General features: G+C 28.4%; 1 protein-coding gene across 1 annotated transcript in view; it reads left to right on the top strand.

The window, feature by feature from the left end:
• Nucleotides 1-25087, top strand: part of LOC142331148 (uncharacterized protein CG43867) — a 514685-nt gene that overhangs the window by 337097 nt on the left and 152501 nt on the right. The window contains exon 2 of the mRNA XM_075376851.1: nucleotides 24372-24434. Within this exon, the coding sequence (XP_075232966.1) occupies nucleotides 24372-24434 (63 nt within the window). The remainder of the gene's footprint in view (nucleotides 1-24371; nucleotides 24435-25087) is intronic.

Below are 25087 nucleotides of genomic sequence, written 5' to 3'. Positions count from 1 at the left end.
AATATTTTTAATTTAATTTCATCATCCTACATGGTAACTTTTTATTTATATTAAATGAGTCCTTCGCGACTATTTTTGTTTTTTCGTTTTTTACTTTTATAATCTTCTGTTGACAAGAAGACGTAAATTCTGTAGTGTTTTACTTATTGTTCATTTCATCTTTCTTTGTTGTGACATTTGAATTTATTGTTTACTATTCTCATATTTCTAAAGGATTCCGTTCTTTTTTTTGTTAACATTTCATGTTCACGTCATGATTTATTATAGTATCTTGTAAATTTCGATTTTACAGTAAAACCATTCAAAATCATTTATAAAATATTTTTATAGAATCACTACCATTTTCTTAAAACCTTTTTTTATAAAATTGGATTTTGTCTCTTTCAATCTGTAAATCTATTAATTTATTTCCCCAAAGAACGGGTTATTTCGGTTTATATTACAGAAATAGAGTAAAACGTTTTTTTTTTAAACTAATTTTCTTTCAAATAGCAAAATGTATTGTAATTCTACCAAAATTATTAAAAGTAATTTAGGTTTGAAGGGATTCAAAATTTAATATGCATTTAATTGGACGGATTTAAAATAGATTTATGTAAATGCGGATAAAATTCAAAAGTTTAATTGCCAGTTTTAATTATTATTATTATTAAATTAACTTGAGTTTTATTTTTTCACAAAAAAAAATCGTGCGGAGTGCAGCTGTTTTAAGTTAGCAAAGCTTAAACAATAGGAAAAGATTAAAACGAAAGGAGGTTGTTAAAAGTTAGGTGAGTAGTTAAAGTACGTAATGACAAGGTATTGACGAACTGAAAGGAAAGAAATTTTTGACAAAATCTTATAAAAACTTAGAGGTAGCTAGATTCTCGAACGTACAGATGTAATTTATATTAAAGGGGATTTGATATAAAGTATAAAAACTGCAGAAAAGACGAATTGGAATTCATAAAAAAAGAAAGATATAAAAGTAGAACGAGAAAGAATTGAAGAATAAAACTAATCATGACTAAAAAAAAAAATCTTAAATTTTAAATAATGTTTGCATTTGGAATCAGCTGATATTGGGTTTAATTCCCGACTAAAGACGAGGGAATTATTTTTTATCGTAACATTTATCTTATCTTCTTCGTTAAAATATGTTTATATATATTTAAGCTAGGTTTTACTATTAAAAAAAACCAATCCTTAAGTTAGTTGTAAAAGAAAGAGTTATAGTAAATTATATATAGATTTAAAACATTGTTGATAACCATGTTTGGCAAGTTGTCTTTTTCCATTATTTGTTTTTAACTGTTTTTGTGCTTTAAATTATACTATTTGTCATTTTTTCAGATAATTTATTCTCATAAATTAAAATAAAATGTATTCTTGAAGGTAAGAAACATAGCTAAGCTGATTAGTTCAGTTTTGTGTTTGTTTCGTAAGGCATATGGTAGAAATTAGAAAGGATTTTATATTCTGCAAGTATATTTACGAATTTATTATTATTAAAATGTATATTTATATATATTTTATTGTAGTAATATATCGTTGTTTTCAAAATTTTGTTGTTTTTTTTTTATTAGTAAAATAATGTGTAAGTTGTTTTTAAAATCCTTTGGTGATAATTTTTTGAATTTAATTAATTTAATAAAAAAATAACACTTGCCACATTATTTCGTTAATTCAATTTTAATTTCAGTAAAAGATGGATTTTTTGTTAGAAATTTAATTATTTGTCAAAATATTATCCGGTTTTTTTTTTAGTTCTAATGCAATGAGAAATTCAGTGATAATAAATTAATAAATTCATTAATAAATTAATGAATGAGGGGATTCGTTAAAAAAAATGAATTTTTATTTTTTTATTTTGGCATTGTCTGTGATTGTATTTCTGAGCGTCGAATCAAAATGTCTAGTTTTATTATATTTTTTGAACAGAATAATCTGCATAAATAAGAATGTAAATTTTCTTTTGTTCAAAATCTTAAATCTCCGAAAGTTCTTCACCGATTACTTTGAACTTTTCACATTCTTTTGCATTCAAATACCCGAGTGCTTTTATATACCTAAAATTTATATACCTATTTATCTGTCACTTGTGAAGGTAAAAACATGTTTTTTTTTTAAAAACAGCGCTCTCTATTGGATATAAAAACAACACACGCTAGACTAAATATTTTACGATTCCATTTCAGTGTTTCCGGTATGTGTGTCCGCTATAGACTAAAAACTACTGGATTGATTTATGCGCGGGTAAAAAGAGAGAAATTGAAAAAACGAAAAGGTAAAGGGAAGAAGGGGAAAATGGAAAAAAGAAAAAAAGGAAAACGAGGAAAAGGAAAAACGGGTAAGGGAATGGAAAGGGAAAGAAGAAAAATGAAAAGGCGAAAAGGAAACAAGGGAAGAAAAATGGAGGAAGGAAAGGGAAAGAGGGAGAAAGGGGGAATATGGTGGAAAGGGAGGGGGAAAGAGTAACGATGAAAATGGGAAAATGAAAATGAAGGGGAAAAGGCAAGGGGGAAAGGGAAAAGGGAAAGGTTAAATTTTGTGAAGTTCCGTCATGTTCATTTTGTTAATGTTTTATCAAACTTTCAATTGTGTTCATTTAATCTATATATATATATATATATATATATATATATATATACATATATATACTCAAATATAGCAATAGCGAATCATTGCCGGGTCTGCTAGTATAAAATAACTAGATTTATAAACAGAATTTTAGTGATTCGATAATATGCTTTCTAATTTTACGTTTAACTATTAAACTTCATCTATTATCTATAAATTTTGAATATGTAATCAAAATTTTAAAATTTATTAATAAATAATTAAATATATTAACCTTAAATTTTTTTTTAATTTTTATTAAGTTAAAAAAGTGTATACTTTTGTAAATTATATAACTAGGCATATATTGTAAATTATAAAAGATACCATTGATTTTAAGCCCTGTTTACTGCAAAAAAAAAAGCTAGTATCAACGAAGTATATTATATCACATCCTCCCGTATGTTCATTTATTATTTGAGAGCATTTCCCAAGACGATCCCATTGTATCACGTGCAAACAGTCGAAAATAGGCCGCAACCTCGTCATTAAGTCCCTTGTGAAAAGTAGTAGAATTCTCACAAGAAGAATACTCTTACTTTCAAATACGCAAATAAAAATAAATGTTTTTTTTTTAAAAAAAACATGTTATAGCCTCCACATACACACTTGTTTTTGTTCCATTAAAAATATAAATATAACTAATTATTTAATCAATGTTAATTAATTTTTTTGTACGAAAATTACATTATTTTCTTTTCGATGAATATTTGATATTTTTCTAGATTACTGTGTTAATATTCTGTTTTTATTCACGTTTATTCACGTCGTTTATTCTGTTTTAAAATTCATACGGTCAAAACTGATCAAAATCAATCTTTCTTTCAAATTTCAAATTTCATATACGGTTGGTAATATGTATTTAAAAATTACGTAAAGAGCACCATTTTCTTGATAAAAATAGATATTTTTTAAAATACGGTGTATGCATTTTTCTGTATAAGTCGTGAAAAATATTATGCTTTCGTTTCTCTTACTAAATAGAGGACGCCTTTCTAATGTTGCATATAACAATCGTTTGTCGTCGTGTTGGATATATAGAAACCACTTTTCAGATAGGTATCTGTATATAGATAAATTTTGTATATATAAAGTGTTCCTTTACTTAGTAAGTTAGAAATTGTCAATGATTCTAACTAAAGAACGCGCGCGCATACCGTATTTCATTCGCGCGGGTTTGTCGGTCCTAGCGGCCACTTAAAATACTTTTTTACACCTTAAATATTATTCATTTATTTCATTCTACATAATTTATTGTATGCTCCGTCAGTGCTAGTAGTCTTTATATAGAACCATTAATAAGCATGAGGCAGTCTTTATCTCGTAAAGTAATTTATTCTTAAGAAAATAAAATATTTTTAAAAACTCTTCCAGTAGAACGAACAAAAGCTAAAAATATACCTAAAAACCCCGTTTTTGGCTCTAACTCTGGTTCCTGTGAACCGATTCGCTTGAAAATTAATATATTTCTATTCCAAATAAGTTTACATCACCCTACCAAGTTTTATCAAAGTCGGTTAAGATTTGCGACGTTGAAACAATTTTATAGATACATACAATGATACTTATGGATACGATGATACTTATAGATACATTGTATATGTTTATAAACATGACCGGGCGCAGTAGCGATTTACCTTTTTTTTTGGAAATTCGCTAAAAGATAAATTGGTAGCTATAAAAGTAATTTTGATTTTTGAGCATGGCGATCGTGATATTTAGGAGCTCATCGTCGTAAACTTTGGTCTTCTTCACTATTTTCCTCAGATTCATTTTTCGACTTCGCAGCAGTAGATTTTTTTTCGGTAGAATCGCCGTCCGTACGCTCACCTCCAACCTGGTTTTCTTTCGAAGTTACTTTCTCATAATCAATGTCACGTTTTGAGGCTGCGGATATTTGCCATTAGCGTATCCGAAAAAGATATGATTTAATCATAGTAATAAATTTTATTCTGCACACCCTTTACAATATTTGTTATTAATTTAATATTAATACCGAAGTTAACTTCCCACCTACCAGTTATTTTTCCTACTTCACAGCTGTAGTTCTCGCAGGCTACTGATCTCTAAGATTTTTCAGGTGTAAGGAATCATCAGGTTAAAGTGGGTTGGAGTTTACCGTCTATCCTGGTTACATCTTAATTGTATACGTAGTTGAACAAATTTTCCCAAGCGTGTCCGTTTATTTTTTTTAATTTAATGACATTTTGGTTAAAATTTACACAGAAAAATACGCACGGTTTAGATGACGTTTCTCATTATATTTTTAAATTACTACTTTTTATTTTTTGTACTTTTTTTAAATTATAAAATGATCCCTTCTGCTGTATGAAATAAGAACATTTTTTTATTAAAATATCATTAAATATGAAAAAAAAATTTCTTTTCAATTAAATAAAACGCCCTTCATTCAAAATAGAACGATTTTATATAATAAAGAACATAAAAGAAGCATACAAATATATATATATATATATATATATATATATATATATATATATATATATATATATATATATATATATATATACACACACGCCCACTCACACACACACTTATTTTTCATCTACTTCATTCTACATCATTTATTGTTTGCTTCATCAGTGTTACGTAGTCTTTATATAGAACAATTGATAAGCATGAGGCAGTCTTTATCTCATAAAATAATTTATTCTTAAGAAAATAAAATATTTTTAAAAATTCAACCAGTAGAACGAACAAAAGCTAAAAATATACCTAAAAACCCCGTTTTTTGGCTCCTATAACACACAACCTTTCAGTCGCGACTTCGCGTGCGCTATATAGTTACTTGCATTTACCGTCACGGCCAGGGGATGTTTAGCTGGTCAGGTGCTCTGTCCTCTGGACCCAACCTGTGTTCATTAAAATATAAAATAAAATAAAAATTAGAGCCTGTTCAATTTATAAAATTATCAGTATATTGTAATTTCATCAGCGCAACAGTTTTAACAGTACAGACCCACTAATTGGTTTTTAAATGCTTCTGTCGCGAAATACATAATCAAAATTACAAACATAAATTACGATAACAATGTAGAAACTAATTTATATTTTTTTTACCCTTCAAAAAATTAAAATTCAAAAAACCTGAGAATGGGTTTTAGATGTTTATCTGAAGAGTATTTAAGTCCAAATCGATTGAATTCTCGTTTATTATAGAGGGAAATGGGAAAAATTTACAGTCACTGTTGAAAATGGTTTTTTTACCTTTCTTCGCCCCTGTGAAAGTCGAATTTCAAAAAATTTAGAAATTGGTTTTTCATATTTATATTAAGATTACACAATACAAAAATCAAGTTGATATCTTCATTTGTTACCAAGAAATTAAAAAAAAATAACCGGGTTTCAAAAGAAAATCAAAAATCCATTTTAACCCTTTAAATTCGGAATTTCACAAACTGCTTTGTTAGTGTGAACTTACACCATAAGAAGAACGTGTGTATACAGATTTCATCAATTTATATTCAGTAATTTTTGCTGGGTGTTGATTATCAGTCATTCAGGATATGTTATTTTGTATATATATATACAAAATAACATATACATATATATAAATTAAGTAACATATATATATATATATATATATATGTATGAATGTTTACTTATATATATGTAATAATGTTTACATTATTAATTTCATGACTTTTTTTTTTTTTTTTTTAATTGACGCAGTTTATTTGTTTTATATGTACTCCATATTGTGCCGTTAAGTTGATAAATATATCAATGTATTTCCATTTAAGGTACAGGCCCACGAATATTACATTTATAATACGTTATAAGTTTCCGATACTGATGGATATTTATATTAATCCGGACATTTCAGGGTTACCCATATTTTATTGCTTCCTGTGAAGTAGTTTGCAGCTGTCTATATTGACATTTTACGTTATGTTGAATAATAATAAACTTTGAGACATTTGTAAGTTTTTTTTTTAAATTTATATAGTAATACGTAGATTGGTAAAAGTTGTTTGCGTAGCATGATCCTTGACTTTGATAGCTATTATTTCATAGTCTTTCGTTTATGATATTGTCTTAAATAAATTGACACATAATTTTACATTTGGCCGGAACGTCTGTCTCTTTATGCTTTAAGTATTCCGAATTTTTGTTAGATTTCTTTTTTCATATATTTTTTCTACCAAATTTCTCCTATATCGCAGTTTACATTACGTACTCAAGCTTATTACTAAATTAAATTACTTCTACTAGTATATTTTTTTTAATAATCCCTCTGCTTTTATGTCCTGACAACAAATTAAAAATAGTGTATATTCGGTTAAACGGTTGAAAGCGACAACCTGGGGCATCACAAAACGCGAAAAATCACTATTATTAAGAACAATAAGCATCTCATACCAGGCTTACAAATAAAAAAGAGAAGTGAGGTGGTTTCTTACTGACTTCTTCGTCGAATTGAATATACTGCTCCATATGAGTATTAGAAACCCGCCGAAATTCATATAATTTGCCGCATAACCACTACCCTCACCGCATTGAATTAAGTAGAGTACGTAGTCTATTTCGCTTCAATGCGTCACAACCATAAGAAAGATAGAGTTAGTGTAAAGCAATGAAATTGTTTTGTTTTTTTATGTAACAATGCGGTTTATATAACATGATTCACGAAGAATGCAACAAACGTTCAGGACATATGTTAGTGGTTAAAATGACGAAGAAAATACATATAAACACAGGTTCGGAAATGCTTCGTTAACGAGTGTTGGTTGAAGAAACATCTTTACCTGTTTCCTGCGCCTTTGTTAAAATTAAGCCTGATTGTAATTCTTGAACTTATATTAAGGGATAATTGTAGCGGTTTGTAGATGAAATCTGACCTGAAAAATTGTAAAATGGATCCCAGAACTTTATTTTTAGTAGTTTTCGAGAAATCTGGGGTAAAAAGCAAAAGATTGTGGTCTAAAACACTACTTTATGTTTGGCGTAAAATAATTGTTAAATATTTCTGTAGACTTTATCATTTTATTGAGAATCAAATTCTCTACAAGTTTAGTTTAAAACTTTTATATGTTTATTACCTATACAACAAAGTTATATTACGCCAAACATAAAATAGTGTATTTTTCAACCCCGATCTTTTTTTTTAACTTAAATTTCTCGAAAACTATTAAAAATACAAAACTGAGACCTATGTTTTTGATATTTCAGGTCAGATTTCTTATGAAAACACTAAATTTACCCCTTAATTAGGGTACATCAAGAATTTTATCAAAGGCGCAGAAAACAGAGCGAAATTCTTTTGCCAGTCGACACGCTAAAGAGGTCTTTCCGAACCTATGTTTATATAAAATTTCTTCTTTATTTTTACCAGTAAAATGTTCTGAAGGTTTGTTACATTCTCATTAAACATTCATTTTTAATTTCATTCATAACATTAAAATATTTCATTCTTCATTAAACTTCGTATATTGTTTCGACCGAGCAACGGACCTACTGTATCTATCAAAAATTGTAACAGATATTAATCTTGATTCTGTTCCGTACGTAATGGCATAAAGAATAATGTTTTTTTAAAGGTTGTATAATTTAGTTGTACGTAACATGCCATCATCTTGAAAAAAATCTTGGAAACCAGTTTTCTTGTAAATGGTTGCGATTTACAAATGTATAGTATATAAAATTTACAGAATAACATGTGGGATTTTATTTTCCACAGAAATATAAAATATTTTGCTACTATTATTTATGGTCTATCACGTTATATTTTCAAGTTAGGGAAAATTTTGAAAAAGTTAACTTTTTTTATAGAAGTCGTAAATGTTCTATTTCATGTATAAAACGATACTAAAATTGTAATCAAAAGTAAAAGCTAACATTTATCAGGACTCGAACGGTTTTTACGTGTATATTTGCAACCATCTTCAAAGATACCAAAGCTGTTCTCATCCAGCTTCCAGTTGATATTACTAATGGCGAATATTAACTATGCAAAATGTAGTCGAAAACTGTGTTTGATATTTCAATCGGGTCAGTTCATTAATTTCTTCCTTATTCTGTTTATATATTTCATAATTATACATTTTTTTAAGGTATGATTTTTCATCTTAAAATATGTACTCCTTCTTCCTATACGTGTAGAATACAAAAGTTGTTAATGTTGGCGAGTTTGAGTTTGTAATACTCAAGCAGTGAGTAGAAGACTTTTGTAATTTATCTGTGTCCTACTCGTATATTAAGAGAACGTCTTTTCGATTGTTCCCGATAACCGCGAAAATTACTGAACCAGTCGTTACAAAATTTTAACTTTAGCTTTCTTATGACCTCCGGAATGTTTACTATGCCTTCAAACTTCACCAATCTCATTAATATATATATCGTAAATAAATAACGTAGAACTTGTTTTACTAAATTTAATGTTGTCTATATCGATTGTCATTATCCATATCGATCGTTGTGTATGTCTGTATGGACTTCTTCAGAAAGTTATTGTATGACTAGCATCTACGTCGCGGCTTCGCCCACGCTATATGGTTACTGGTGTTTCCTGTCGCGGTCAGAGGATGTTTGGGCCAGTCAGCCATGTTTTCCTGACGGGATGTTTTCCTGTGTAGCCCCGGGGATTCATTATGAGAAAAGGACGATATTGCGAAAACAATAAATTGTACAGTACAGTTTTCTTCTTTCTTCTTATGACCCTCGGGATGTTTACCACAGTTGAAACCTCACCGATTTCACTACTAAATAGATCATAAACAAAAAATTAAGTAATAAATAAATAACCTAAAACTTCTTTTATAAAATTTAATGTTGTATTTATCGAGATATATCGTTGTCATATTCTATATCGATCGTTCTTTGTCAATATCGACTTCCTCAGATATGAAATATTATGGAACAAATAATATATAAACACTCCCAGGACAAATAATAATAATAAATGGTGAAATTTTCAATGAAATTAGTTAAATAGTTTTTGAGTTATTAAGGCGCGCACAAAACGAAGATTGCCTTTTATTTACATATATTTACTAAATGTAATGTCATTGTCTATAACAGATCAATTTGTATTACTATCGTAATATACGTAAACACAAATTAGTTTGATAAAATAAAATTAAAGAGAATGACGACATTTACATACAGTACTTAACAAAGTTTACATTGTTTAACATATGATCGTAGACATCGTGAATATACGCCAGAGCGTTCTCAAAGATCTGAAGAGTAACGTATATTCTCGGCTCAAGATAAAGTTCAACCTTCGAAAAATAAGATAGGTCTCAAATCAGCTTTTGATTATCACCCACCTTGAAATTGACTATCTGAATTTGAAAGATATTCAAATAAGTAACATGATTAAAATATATATCCATTCCAATGCCAAAGAATGGAATAATTAATACCTTGGACTTTATTTTACTGGAAGATAAGTGGTTCTTGAACAACTTCAATATCCAACTAATTTCATTAAATATTTGTTTCTGGAAAATATATTTTATGTAAAATTTTATTTTATCCGGTAAGTTGTGAAGTTGTGAACAACAGTACGGTATGCTCTCATAGCATCACCACACACAAATTATTTCCAAATTTTGAAGTTTTGTATGAAGATAGCGAAAACGAATTCGTGACAGGTATGCTAGTTATATCTGTTGAAAAATTTACGTTTTCTCTTTTTTTTGTTTTTTGAAAATTTGGTTTGGTTGTCGTTACAAGAACGTATTTTTTTTTTTTTTTACTTTTGTCATCACCGACGTTCATGTGCTAGAACGTAACAGAAAACCATCTGTTGAAAATATTGATATTAATATATAAATGGAAACTACAATTTAATATTGCTATTTGGAAACTAAAATTTTTGTAATTATTTTATCAGCATTTTCCCGTATACGGGTAAAAAATATATAAGATTTAAATTTGAATACGTAAAAATTCGTTACTAGATAAATTTCTATTATCTTCTCTGTTTTTATCGATATAAATTATGGAAATAAATTTAAGTTAATGATCTTAAATTACGTACGTAGGAAGAAGAGAAAAGAAAGAATTAATGGCTGATGAATTGGATAGAAAGAATACGTCGAGGTTGTAAGTGCATTATTGTGTAGTACAGTATAAAGATTTGCAGTACTATCCGGTTGGATGTTAAAAATAGTACTTGTATTTCGCATACCAGCGACATCTGTCGGATATTTTTGAACCTTTTAATACCGCCGTACTATTCGGTAGCGGTGCCACGCGGAGAACACTGTAACTAAATCGATTTTCTTTTCGTATGCGTTTACGTCGGTCGTTTCAGAACAATTCTGTACGAATGTAGTGTATTACATTAAGAAAATTGCTACAATTTCCTTTTTCTTTAAATGAATTCTATTGTTCTTTAAAGGAAACTTGATTTAATATTTTAGTTTATGACGATAAAAATAGAACGAGAGACATTGCATTTATTTCTTTCCGAGATTAATACCAGATAAAATGTTTTATTTTACTGTATAAATGTAAGCTACATAATAATTTTTTTTTTATAGTATTTTTTCACGATATTTTTATAATAGGTTTTTTCTTTTTTTAAATTATGAGTTTATTTAGAAATTATCACGAATACTAATTTTTGAACTACTATTTTATCGTCCTCTATGAGAGTTAGCATCTTTCATCCGAAAGAACCTGGGTTCGAATTCGAGTTAGGTATGGCATCTTCCATGTTCAAAAGGTTTTTTCAGTAATTTCAAATCTATTCACATCCACAAACTTTGAACTTATTTATTTAATATTATTTTTATTTTTTTTCATAAAAATTGTCTGTTTTCATTGTTTACTGTTTTTGTGTTTTAATTGAAATGGAAATAATATATATATTTTTTATAAACTAATATTATTTTTAAAAATTACCTGTTTTTACACAAAAAAAAATTGAATCCCGTTGACCAAAACGTGATTATACTTAAAAATTATTAAGTATTAATCGATTCGTTTTTAAAATATTAGAACTTTTTCTTCTAAAATATCTTTTTTTGATAATTAGCTACAATACCTTAACGAAGTTACCGTTTCGTTTCCCTCTTTTATTAATGACGTCCTTAAAATTTCAAAAACTTCTTAAGAATGAATCATATAAAATATTTTCCGTATTTTGTGTTGGACATTTAATTTTTTTTTTTTATTAAATTTAATATTTTTGTAAATTTTATATTGTTCAAATGTGTAAGATTTGTTTGTGTCTTATATTTAAATTTATGTAGGTGGTTCAGTTTTTACGTGTCTTGTGTTTCTATAAAGTTATTAAGAACAAAATAACTCGATAAAATTTCTTAAAGTAAAACAAAAAACCGATCTCAATGCATGTCAACAATATGAAATTTATAAACCCGCCAAGTTTAAAGGAAAAATAACTTATTAAATAAACATATACTGGATAAATCGAAAACTTTTCTAACTTTCGATAAATCGAATATTGGATAAAACTTCTAACCTTTTTAAGACTGATACCATTAACAACAGCACTATCAGTAACTCACTTGAGGAATGTCAACCAACTAGCACAGAAAAATCATTTGGAAAAAAAATTGTCTAGTATTTTGAAAGTAGTTCATTTAAGATTTCATAATTTAAAAAATTATTTCAGTTTGACATCTTTGTCTGGTTATTCATTCAAGAGAGTATAGCGTGATATTAAAGAAACAAATTTTTCCAATCCTCGGTGTCGTTTGGCATGTGAAAATATTTAAGGTGGATTATATCATTTTTTGTTACTGTTTTTCTATAAATAAAATAAGTAGTTACAACGGAAAATATATGACTTTTTTTCTTGCAGAAGTAATAAAATGATTTACGTAAATAAATCCCAAATGAATTGTCAACGGGGCTAAATTACACATTCGTTATAGTTTGTATAATTTGTTTTAAACTTCAAAATTTTATCGTGTCCCAAATTTTATAATAATGTGTAACCGTAATATTTTTTTGTCTTCAGTCATTTGACTGGTTTGATGCAACTCTCCAAGATTCCCTATCTATTGCTACACGTTTCATTTCGGTATACCCCCTACATCCTACATCCCTAACAATTTGTTTTAACAATTTGCCTGCCTATACCTTTTCCTTCTACCTGTCCTTTCAATATTAAAGCGACTATTCCAGGATGTCTTAATATGTGGCCTATAAGTCTGTCTCTTCGTTTAGCTATATTTTTCCAAATGCTTCTTTCTTCATCTATTTGCCGCAATACTCTTCATTTGTCACTTTATCCACCAATCTGATTTTTAACATTCTCCTATAGCACCGCATTTCAAAAGCTTCTAATCTTTTCTTCTCAGATACTCCGATCGTCCAAGTTTCACTTCCAAATAAAGCGACACTCCAAACGTATACTTTCAAAAATCTTTTCCTGACATTTAAATTAATTTTTTATGTAAACAAATTATATTTCTGAATGAAGGCTCGTTTCGCTTTTGCTATTCGGCATTTTGTATCGCTCCAGCTTCGTCCATCTTTAGTAATTCTACTTCCCATATAACAAAATTCTTCTACCTGCATAATCTTTTCTCCTCCTATTTTCACATTCAGTAGTCCATCTTCGTTATTTCTACTACATTTCATTAGTTTCGTTTTGTTCTTGTTTATTTTCATGCGGTAGTTCTTGCGTAGGACTTCATCTATGCCGTTCATTGTTTCTTCTAAATCCTTTTTACTCTCGGCTAGAATTACTATATCATCAGCAAATCGTAGCATCTTTATCTTTTCACCTTGTACTGTTACTCGAATCTAAATTGTTCTTTAACATCATTAACTGCTAGTTCTATGTAAAGATTAAAAAGTAACTGGGATAGGGAACATCCTTGTCGGAGTCCCTTTCTTATTACGGCTTCATTCTTATGTTCTTCAATTATTACTGTTGCTGTTTGGTTCCTGTAAATGTTAGCAATTGTTCTTCTATCTTTGTATTTGAAGCCTAATTTTTTTTAAATGCTGAACATTTTATTCCAGTTTACGTTATCGAATGCCTTTTCTAGGTCTATAAATTCCAAGTATGTTGGTTGTTTTTTTCTTTAATCTTCCTTCTATTATCAATCTGAGGCCTAAAATTGCTTCCCTTGTTCCTATACTTTTCCTGAAACCAAATTGGTCTTCTAACCGTTATATATAAATTAATATTTATTTATAAAGGAAATTACTACTTTGTAAAGGAAATTACTGCTGTTGAGGCGTTTTAATTAGATTTTTCTATTTATTTATTTAAGGGACAACCCAAATTTTGACTAAAAAAAATTTTTTTTTGTTTTTTGTTTATATATTGTTTAAAATTAGCCTTTTAATGTGATATAATTTTTTTTTCTCTATTTTAACTCTAAATATTAAAACACACATATATATTTATATATATATATATATATATATATATATATATATATATATATATATATATATATTATATCGGTCGTTGCTAGATGAAATTTCTTCTTTTTAAACAAAATATTTATCGATTTTTAAAAATTTATTTTTCAGGTTTCAATAGTGATAAGCAGTTCATTTTAAAGTTAATTTGTATTCTTCTAGTTCAATATTTTTTTTATTTTATAATCGCATTATTTTTTGAGTAGTATAGTAATTTGATTTCTGATGTAAATTATTTACATTGTATCAAGGGCCTTGTCATGTAAGTACAGGTGACATTAGCGCAGAAAATGTTAGCTTTCAGCTGTCTGATTTTAAAAAAATCAGAACTTTCAGAAATTCATGATAACCAAACCTGAATGTATCAATTAATTATATACTAAAAATTTTTATTACATTTTCTGTAAGCTTTTATTTCCAAGATTTAAAAACGTTATAACTAAACTTGTATGCATGATATTTTGATGATTTTTTTTTAAATTGTGCATAAATTCTTGATCTGTGATCTGTAGAGAGGTTATCTTAAAATAATTCACATGAAATTAAATAAAAAAATAAAATATCAATTCGTTTTTGTTAATTTTCAAAAAAAAAATTTTTCTGGTTAGTGAAAACTGGCAAACAAAAACTGTCTCTCTACACATCACAGAGCAAAACTTTCTGTTTATTTTGGTTAAAGAAATAGGTTTCTAGGATAAATCATATCTAAGATATAACGTTTCTCGTAAATGATGATTATTTACCCCCACCCGCAATTTTAAGGGTTGTAAATCAAATATGGATATGATTTTTGTAGCATAAAATCCGTTTAGAATACTAGTTCATTTTCAAACCAGAACTGTAAAAGAATCAAAAAAACTAAAACAAATAAAATTTGGATTGACTATCTGTAGATCAACGTCTGCCTCGGTTCGATACCTAAGTTAAGTTTCACTATTCCATATATGTATATTTGCCGGCCTCTGTGGCGCGAGTGGTGGGGTCTCGGCCTTTCATCCGGAGGTCCCGGGTTCGAATCCCGGTCAGGCATGGCATTTTCACACGCGCTACAAATCATTCATCTCATCCTCTGAAGCATGCCTAACGGTAGACCTGGAGGGGTTAAACAAAAAAAAAAAAAAAATACATGTATATTTAGCCGGTTCAGTAATATACAGTAAATAAAGTCTCTATTCGGTTTCTATTTAAATGTACATTTTCTTATATCTTATTATTGATACAAGTTATTTTAATTACATTGTTAGTTTAATATGTGAATTAATGAGCGTGTATAATGATAATGAAATTATGTGTTAATTATACTGAACTATTCAAATTATGTGTTAATTATACTGAACTATTCAATAATTACGAGTGATTTATTATAAATATCAGCTGGTCAAAGCCCACATAACAACTTACATTGTAAGAATCACAGGAACGTGACAAAGTTTATTTATTTATAATTACAGAATAGATAATGCATGGAACTTACCGACTATCTCCCTTAAGAATTCTTTTTAAAAAACTAATCAACTAAATTATAAGCTCTCTTGATAAATTTGGTAAAACAAAACATACTTTTTATTAGTTTTTACTTTTCTTTCTTTTTTGTTAATCTTATTTGTACAAAAAAAATTAAACAATCGTTAAACACGGGCAAAATACATGTTAGATTAATAAAATATAGATTTAACATTTTACATATTTTGGAAATATCTATTCAAAATTAATTTTATAATAAAAAAAAGGAAATTTTGTGAGGAAAATATTTTCCTTCTTATTTATTTTATGTTTTTTTTCTGTTAATAAATATCGTATAGATAAAGGGGAAAATTTAATAGTTCTATATATAGGTAACTGGGGAAGCCAGAATAGAACACGCATTGTTGTACGATATTAGGCCGTCTTGTCATAGAAATAGGCAAGTAATATCTCATGCAAAGTCCGCTCGGCACGTGCACAGTTTTATAGGGTTATTGGACTCTGGCCTTACCTTGTAACCTAAATTTTATATAAAACAAGAATAAATGTATATATGTTTTACTTTTATGATTATTTATTATTAATAAATGTCTTACTTCTTTTTATATTCTCTGAATAATTCGTGGAACGTGGCTGTTAGGAAACAGGGATTTGATTGTAGAACTATATATTATTTATTTTTTTTTTTTATAAAAACTAAAATAAGTTTGTAGAAGGTGCTGCGTATGAAGAATATTTTCATTAAATACAGAACATGAGGTACTATTAAAATCTGTCGATTCCCTTTATGATCGATTTTATCAAGAATATGTTAATGGTGTGTGGTTCAGAAGATATAAAAAATTTACATAATTGGGAAACAATTTTCCTGTTCGATGGACTGTGATAAACTCTACTTATGTAAAGTCGAAACGGGGGTACCATTTTTATTAACTTAATAAAATCGATGACATCTTAGTGAAAGATAAAAAGGCAAAAAATTAAAATGATGACATTGTCATTTTAATTAAAAGTATCATGAATGATATGAATTCGTTCCTGTGGGAAGAATCAAATTTGTTTTTTAATTGTTTTCATTAGAATTAATGAAAACAATTAAAAAATACCTTAATACCTGAAATACCTTCCATCTCAGACAATGGTTTGTATATAAAATACTCGTACATATCCAAAATTGTTTTGTTTCCAAAATTATTATTAAATTAATACTATATTTCAAGAAGAGAACTAAATATGTGATATTGCAATTTTGTTTATATGAAATTAGATTGTATTAAAGTGGTTGAATTAAAATAAGTATGTAATTGTACTTTATTTCTAATAAATTAATATAAATTTGAATGTTATAATCTATCTCAGATAAATTAAGATTTGATTAGCTGCAGTATGTTATTCGATTTGCCAGAGATAAGAGATATATAGTTCCAGTAAAATGTTATTGGATATTATTATAATATTTTTTTCAGACATCAGTAATTATATATGCACGTTAGGGTTAAAACTGATTTGAAAAGATCTGTAATCACATACAGCCGATTGCTGTAATATCCTATTGCGAAAATATTTTTGTTTTCAACAAATTTTAAATAAGAATATTTACCATTATGTTTTTAATTTTTTTTTAAATTGTATTATTTTAATTTTTTTATGAAATTAATTAATAAATTTGATTTCTTTTTCATATTAAGGAATGAAATAAGAAGAATGGTCATTACCTCTATTATTGATTAGTTGAATAATTGTATCTCGTTCTCTTGCGATATAAGTTCGATACTGTTTTTATAAAATCGGATTGGTTGTTTTCTTTGTTCATATTTTTTTTAACCAAAAGTGTTTTATTCAATTTCAACAGATACGCCAATCATTTCAAAGATTTGATCGATCAGATAACTCTGGTATATATGACATCTAGAGATTTCGTCAAATCATTTATTTTAATTTGGATTTTACTAAAGGATTTTACCATAGTAAAATTTCCCTTAATTTTTTATGTTTTAATTTTTTTCCATTAGTCTTGATGTATAATTGTCTAAACCTTTGATTTAGACAGAATTTTGAGAAATAAGAGGGAGGAAAAAGGAAAGACAAAAATATGTATCTTATTTTTATCTCGTTCAATGCTGATCGGTAAGAATCTTTTATCACGTTCTATTTCTTAAAAACCGTTTTCTTAAACATATAATCGGATGAATTCATTTTATAACTTTCGCATAAATTTTATTATTTTCTTTATTTATACTTTTTTTATAGATGTTATTAACAGATGTGTTGCTAAATCTGTATATATCTTTGGTCGATTGCAATGAGTAATAAAATCAAAGAGACCACCCCTTGTAGTAATATCGATTTCAAGCTCCCCTACCACAAAATTTAGGGTCCTAACCAATAGGAATAATTTCTGCTTATGCTAGCTATTTCTCAGAGCACTGCTCTAACAGTTGTTATTAAGTCTCCCTACTTTACAGAATAATACTCACACATTATACATAGTAAGTGGTAGTGCTTAAGGAGATTCTAACCACCTTGTTTCTGGCATAGAGCTCTCTCTCTCTCTCTCTCTACACACACACACACACACACACCCACAGCCACACACACACACAGTAGCCGCCACATAATGGCGAGCTTCGATGATCAGCCCGCACATTACTGCTACTCTGTTGTTCTCTGAAACATTGGCACATCATGATTAGTCATCTCTTAAAAGCATAAACATGATACAACTTAACCTTGGTAGTAATCGTCGCTACTCCAAGTTCGCCATTACTTGACGGTGACTGTACTTATATATTTATATACAGAGCGATTCCAAATTGCACGGAAATATCTCGGGAAGTGATTCTGTTGTCAAAAATAAGAAAAAAAGTTCATATAGTTCAGAAAACGGTTCGTTAGCGAGTTTCGGCTCGCGAACCATTTAACCTTACTTTCTGCTCCCTCTGTGAAATTAAACCGAACAAAAATTCTTGGGGTGCAAATCGAGGGATAAATTTGGTGCTTTTTATGGTTTTTGAGCTAAGAAATTAAATAAAAGTGGTTTCAGACCTCTATCTCATTTAGGTTTAAAAAACCAGATTAAAACACGAAAATATTTTGTCGGAAAATATACTTTTTTAGTTTTGAAATTAAATAACTTTGTTAATTTATCGATAAAGTAATAAAAATTTCTAGTCGACTTGTAGAGAATTTAATTCTGAGAAAATTGAATTAAATAACTTTAATTAAAATTAAACACAAATTTGAAAAGTTCAGTTTAAAATAGAAACAAAACACAAACTGGATCGGAAAAGTAATACGACTGTAAACGGAAGAATTTATGTACTCGTACAAATGCTAAAAATTATAAAAGTAGATTTAAATGAAATCTTTGTAAAATATTTTATTTTTCCATAGGTTGGCAATAAGAGTTATTCAACAAGTTTAGCGTCTAGCATTTGGATATTCATTTGAGCGGTGTTTATTGTATTTGTATTGTTCGGTCAGTCATTCACAACGGGTGATACCTTAAATTTGTTTTCATTTGGAGAGTTGATTGACATTTTAATTTACGGTAACGTAAATAAAACTGGATTGGCTACTGTGCATGAATAACGGAAAAATTATCCATATCGAAGAGTACCAGATCGTAAAACATTTGAAGCTTTGGAAAGGTGAGTTCGAGAAATAGGTATGCTTAAACCACAACGATTCGATGATGGTCATGAACGTTTTGTGACAAATACCAAACCCGAAGAAGTATTAAATGCGGTACCATTATCTCCTACAAGCACCAGACGGTTGTCGCAATTTTTTATATTTGGCAATCAAGTTGTGGCGTACGTTACGAGAGCAAATATTGTACCCATTCCGTACAATACGAGTAAAACAATTATTACCACCTGATTTTGATAAACAGATGAAATTCTGTCGATGGTTAATTAGAAAATCTGAACGTCATCCTGATTTCCTAAGTAATATTCTGATTACTGATGAATCCTGTTATACAAGAAATACCATTATAAATTATCAAAACACACACATTTGGGGAGAAGAAAATACCCATGAGATAAGTCATTTCCAACGTACCTTTTCGTTTAATGTGTGGTGTGTTCTTGGTGATAATCGTATAGACTCTTTTTTCTTACTTCCAAGCATCAATAGAAAGCGGTACTTGCATTTTCTGCAATCAAATTTGATGGAACTCTTCGAAGATATTCCACATGCAGTGTGCAGATGTGGCTTTTCGATGATGGCGACCTGTTTACTACTGTCGTGATGTGATGAATCAGTTAAATAACACATTTAGTAAGCAGTGGATTGGTCGAAACAGACCAATCAAATGGTCACCTCGATCTCGCGATCTCAGTCAGCTTACTTTTTCCTTTAGGATTGGATGAATTTGTTAGTCTTTTGCGTTTGTATTGGCCCACAAGAAGAATTGAGACATAGTTTAAAGAAGCTGGGGTTATTATTAGGATTAATCGTGATGCTATTAGACGTACCCAGAAAGCATGGATTCGCCGAGCTGAACTATGTATTGAACAGACGGGCAGCTACATTGAGCAACTGCTTTAGAAAAATCTTTGCAGCTTTATCAAGCAACCACTTTGATGTTTAATAATTTTTAGAAAAAAACAAAAATATGTGATTTTAGTTTCTTAAATCTACTTTTACTTCCTTGTGAGAAGTAAAGGAAGTATTGTGGTCGCGAAAAAGTTCGGTTTTCAGATTTCAACGGAGATATCCATTTTGACCATCCCTGAATCCATTTTCACTAGTTTCGGCGTGATGTCTATATGTTTCTTGCATAACTCAAAAACGATTAGCCGTAGGATATTGAAATTTTGGATTTAGGGCTGTTGTAACATCTAGTTGTGCACCTCATCTTTTGAATGCAATCGACTGGTCCAAAAATCCCAAAATTCAAAACATTTTGGACTTTTTCTTAACTGCAGTAATAAGCTTCAACGACATATAACTTATTTTTATTGGTTCCAGAGTTATAGCCAAGTAAAATTTTAATTAATGAAATATTTGGATCTTACAATGGAAGGCACATTGGTTCGAATTTGACTTCATCTCCTTTTTTTGAACATTTTTTTTTTTTTTAATTTACATATATTGATTTATTAATTGTTATTAATCTCCGATTGCAAAAAAATGTTTACGATAAATAATAATTCAATAATTACAATAAAAAATGTATATGAAAAAATATCAGAAGTTAATGAAATAAAATTTTTTGTACTTTTCTTTTTAAAAAAATATCTATATTTTTTATTCTTTTTTTCTGTTATTGGTAAGCTTTCTATACGTGTTTCATTTACATTATGTTGTTCAAAGATTGATGAAAATTGTTCCGTTTTAATCTTATCACTTTTGCGATCCAGTTTATTTTTAATTAAATTTTAAACTTCTCAGATTTTTGTTTAATTTTAATAGATGTTAATTACATAAATTTTCTAAGAATTAAATTATCTACAAAGACAACTAGAAAATGTTATTATATTATTTGTAAATTATCAAAGATATATCCCAAACCTAAAAAAGTGTATTTTCCGATAAAATCGTTTCGTGTTTTACCCCGTTTTTGTTAAAACCTAACTGAGATAGAAGTCTGAGACCACTTCTATTAAATTTCTTAGATCAAAAACCATAAGGAGGTACCAAATTTACCCCTTGATTTGTACTTCATGAATTTTAATACGGTTTAATTTCCCGGAGAAGCAGAAAATAGTGCTAAATGTTTCACACGCCGAAACTTGCTAACGAACCGTTTTCTGATCTTTGTTTATATGAACTTCCTCCATGAGGTACTTTTTGGAATGTTGAGTCACGTAGAAATTCTTTATATGCTCGTTAAAGGACTAACCTGTACCACGTGAAGAATCTTTTCCCTGTCTTCATCATGTACCACAATTTTATGACTACAATGAGCAGTATTCAGATTAATTTCAAAGTATGCAGTGAGTGTTGACAATCTAATTTTTCAAAAATCTTAATTTATCGTACTACTAAAAACAGCTTTTTTTTGAATTTTTATAAAATTTACGAATTTATTAGTCATTTAACAAATTTATTGTAATAAAATAAAATTCAAACCTAAAACAACGTGTTTTTCATCATGAAGTTTTCTGTGTTACGTTGAATATGTTAAAAACTACCGGAGATGTAGTACTGGCACCTATTTTATTCGATTTTTCAGGTCAAGAAACATAAGAAACCATCAAGTTTATCCATTATATATCCCTCTTAAAAGTTTCAGCTTGACCTCATTTCACCGGGGGCAATTTTTCTGTAGCCGTAACTCGATAACAACGCATTTTTGTACATATGTTAGTATGAAAGTTTTTCCTTATTTGAAGCTGTAGAATCGATTACCAAATTATTTCCTTTTCATCCTGAATAATTCTGTATAATCTTTAGTTTATGACAAATCTGTATTTGTAAATTATTTACAAAAAAAAAATAATAAAAATATTTATTTATACTTGGAGCTACTACGCTGTTGTCGTTTGTCCATATTCAATTTCCAAATTATTCATTCTGGCAATAATTCTGTTATCTCCTAGTGTATCTGCCTCATCATGTCAGCTGTTAAGGGTATTCTCGATAACGTTGCTTGGTAATCTATTTTAGAACACTGCAGTGCTGTTACTTCCCCTAATGTAATTTTATCAGTTGATCAAACCCCACATTTTGTTTTTCTCTATACTTTTAGTAAATATTCGTGATTACTTCCATTTTATAAGTGATAATACATTTTGAGATCGATCTATTTCGGTTTTCCGTAAATATCAACTGAAATAATCCTATTCTATTCACTGTTAATTAATTTTTATTTTTTTATTTACTAAATTATTTTTTAAATAATAAAATTTTATTTATTATAATTAATTATTTTAGTATAATTCATTTATTTTTTATGTAGTTTGTATATATTTCCATAAAAATATGGAAATTTTTGCGCCTCAAATTGTTATATATAGGCATATATATAACATATCCCATCAAGTATTTTTCATGATTTATTTAATATTTATATTGAACACTGTTCACGCGTAAAATCATGCTTTTTCAAAACAGAAATTTATATTCGAATTTATTTTTAAAATTAGTGATCATGTTTATTTAAAAAAAAAAAAACTATTTAGAAGCAAGTATGACTTTATCTACATAGAACTCTTTGAAAAATTCCATTTTCAACTAAAAAATATATCATTACTTATTTTTAAATAGAATTCTTAATAGTGTTTCGTATCTTACTGAATTCATTCTGTAGAGTTCGTAGTAGGATAAAAACAATATTTCTGGTATTGAAATGGGATCCCTACAGAAAAATAGAATCGACTGAGTAACCCACATCGTTACTCGATTTGTTTTCAATCGTAAACACGAATGACTTTGATCATACTTAACCGGTCCTCCGAAAGAAATTTCAGAGCTATACTCTTATTTGCAAATAAATGGGTTTCTTGGAAATGTAAAGTTTTTGTATTTTAGTTTTTCATTAAATTCTTGTATATATTTTATATTTTCATTTAACAATGTAACTTATATATGTTGGAAAAAATTTTAATTCAAACATCTCCTCCGATCTGACACCGATTTTATCACCTCTGCTAAATTCAGATTGTATGAAAATTCGCTTATACTCGGTTGGACCAATCTTTGTCTTTCTTTAACTTCAGATCGTTCCAGCTCCATTTAAAATGCTCGATTTCCAAACGGAGACTAACCATTAGGAAGGCTTCTTTGCGAATCTGAACATTTACTACCTTTTGGATTGAAGATCCAGAGAGATCAGGAAAGGAAGTAGTGAAAGATAACATCAATCCATGCTACAAGTGGAGTACGTACACAGACTGATCTTCAGAATTGTAAAACAAAATTTACCGCTCAGTGATATCCATTTGTATATGGATTCATCCAAGGAGCGGATGCTAACCATCTCGGATTTACTCACTTTTGAAACATTGTAATGGGATCCCGAAATATATAGGAGGTGTATATTATTAGAAAACTCTTTTTGTGTAACCGCTCTTTATTCTCAAACATTGTTTTTCCCCAGAATGTTGTTTCTACATGCAAAACATTAATTAAAATTCAAAATATTATGTGCCCATTGGATAATATTTTTTCCTTTAATTTGAACTTACGGAAAGATGGTTAATTAAGATGATTTTATTTTAATGAAAATGTATCATCTGGTAAGGATTTACATTTTTTATGATAAATTTGTAAATATGAAAGATTTCAGGAAATTAAAAAAAAAAATTGATTGTATAGAGATATTTGTTTGTTTTATATCCTAATTGCTGATGTTAATCACGAAAGGGAGTGGACATTTCAAATTTTAAACATTTGTCCTTTTTCTGTTATGAGATCCTAATATACTGCTGATTTTATATACTTGTTTTCAAAGCGAATGAAATACAGTATTGTTTATTTCAATTAGGCGTCTTCAGATTTAAATGTAGGTAAAATAAGTGGAAAATAATTATCCAGGAACAAAGAAAAATAAATATTCCTTTAAAAAAAAATACTAGTTCATCTTCAAACTTTGTTAAACGATTTAAAATTGGATTACAAGCAATTTCAGACTTTTTTAGTATCCTACCTCAAAAAATGAATGATTGTAAGGGAGATCATATCTGACATTTACGTACAAGCTTGTAAATTTACGTTACGTATACTTATGTGAGGTTTACTTCAGTTTTAGTATACACTTGATGGATTGTTAAACTTCTAACATTTTGTATATTTGTTATATCGTATCGTATATTAATTTATGTGTGTTTAAAAGGCAGGTACCTAATGTAATGTTTTATTTCATGTTTGTCTTTCAAATAATTTATGTGCATTTTCGTTTTACAGTTGCTTTCATTCCATTTCAGAAGTTTAATATATGTTTCCATTTCTCTATATAATTTTTTTCTTTTTTGTTTCAGTTATCGGAGCTGGAGCAGAGAGTGCTTCAGGCCGAGACCCGAGCTGAAGAGGCGGAGGGGAAGGTACGTAATAACTAATTAATATTATTAGAATTAATTAGTTTTTTATATAATTTTAATTATTATGTTGAAAAATGTAAAGTATTAGTCTTTATGATCAGCATTTAACATTATTTAAAGATTTCATGTTATTTATTATTTCACTGAAAAATTAAAGTATTCTGTTTAACATTTTATGATTTTTATAAACAATTAATCTTTCAAACAAATTTTACTTGTAGAAGAATATTGTTAAACGAGAAGAAAAGTGTGGTAATAAAGTTACTACATTTTGCCGGCATTGGTTATGTATTCTTACATAATGAAAAAATAGTGATTCATCATGGAAAAAGTTTAAAAAAATTTTAAAATCTATATTTTTAAATTTTGATCGGCTACCCCATCCACAATATTTCCCCCAAAGTATAAGGTAGAAATCATAAGAAACTCTACCTATTGTGATGGGTACGATGATTCGATTTCCAGAAAATTTTTGACATATCTTCGCGTTTCACATCCCCCAGACCCCAAAACCACCGTCAATTCAAACGTTTATATGTACATTTTCACGTTTATATGTACATTTTCACGTTTATATGTACATTTTCACGTTTATATGTACATTTTCACGTTTATATGTACATTTTCACGTTTATATATACATTTCACTTTCTTGA

This window comes from Lycorma delicatula, chromosome 10, assembly GCF_047948215.1.
Source record: "Lycorma delicatula isolate Av1 chromosome 10, ASM4794821v1, whole genome shotgun sequence".
In the NCBI taxonomy this organism is placed as follows: Eukaryota; Metazoa; Arthropoda; class Insecta; order Hemiptera; family Fulgoridae; genus Lycorma; species Lycorma delicatula.
Note: the sequence above shows the minus strand (reverse complement) of the source record. Positions and strands in the feature narration are given on the sequence as shown.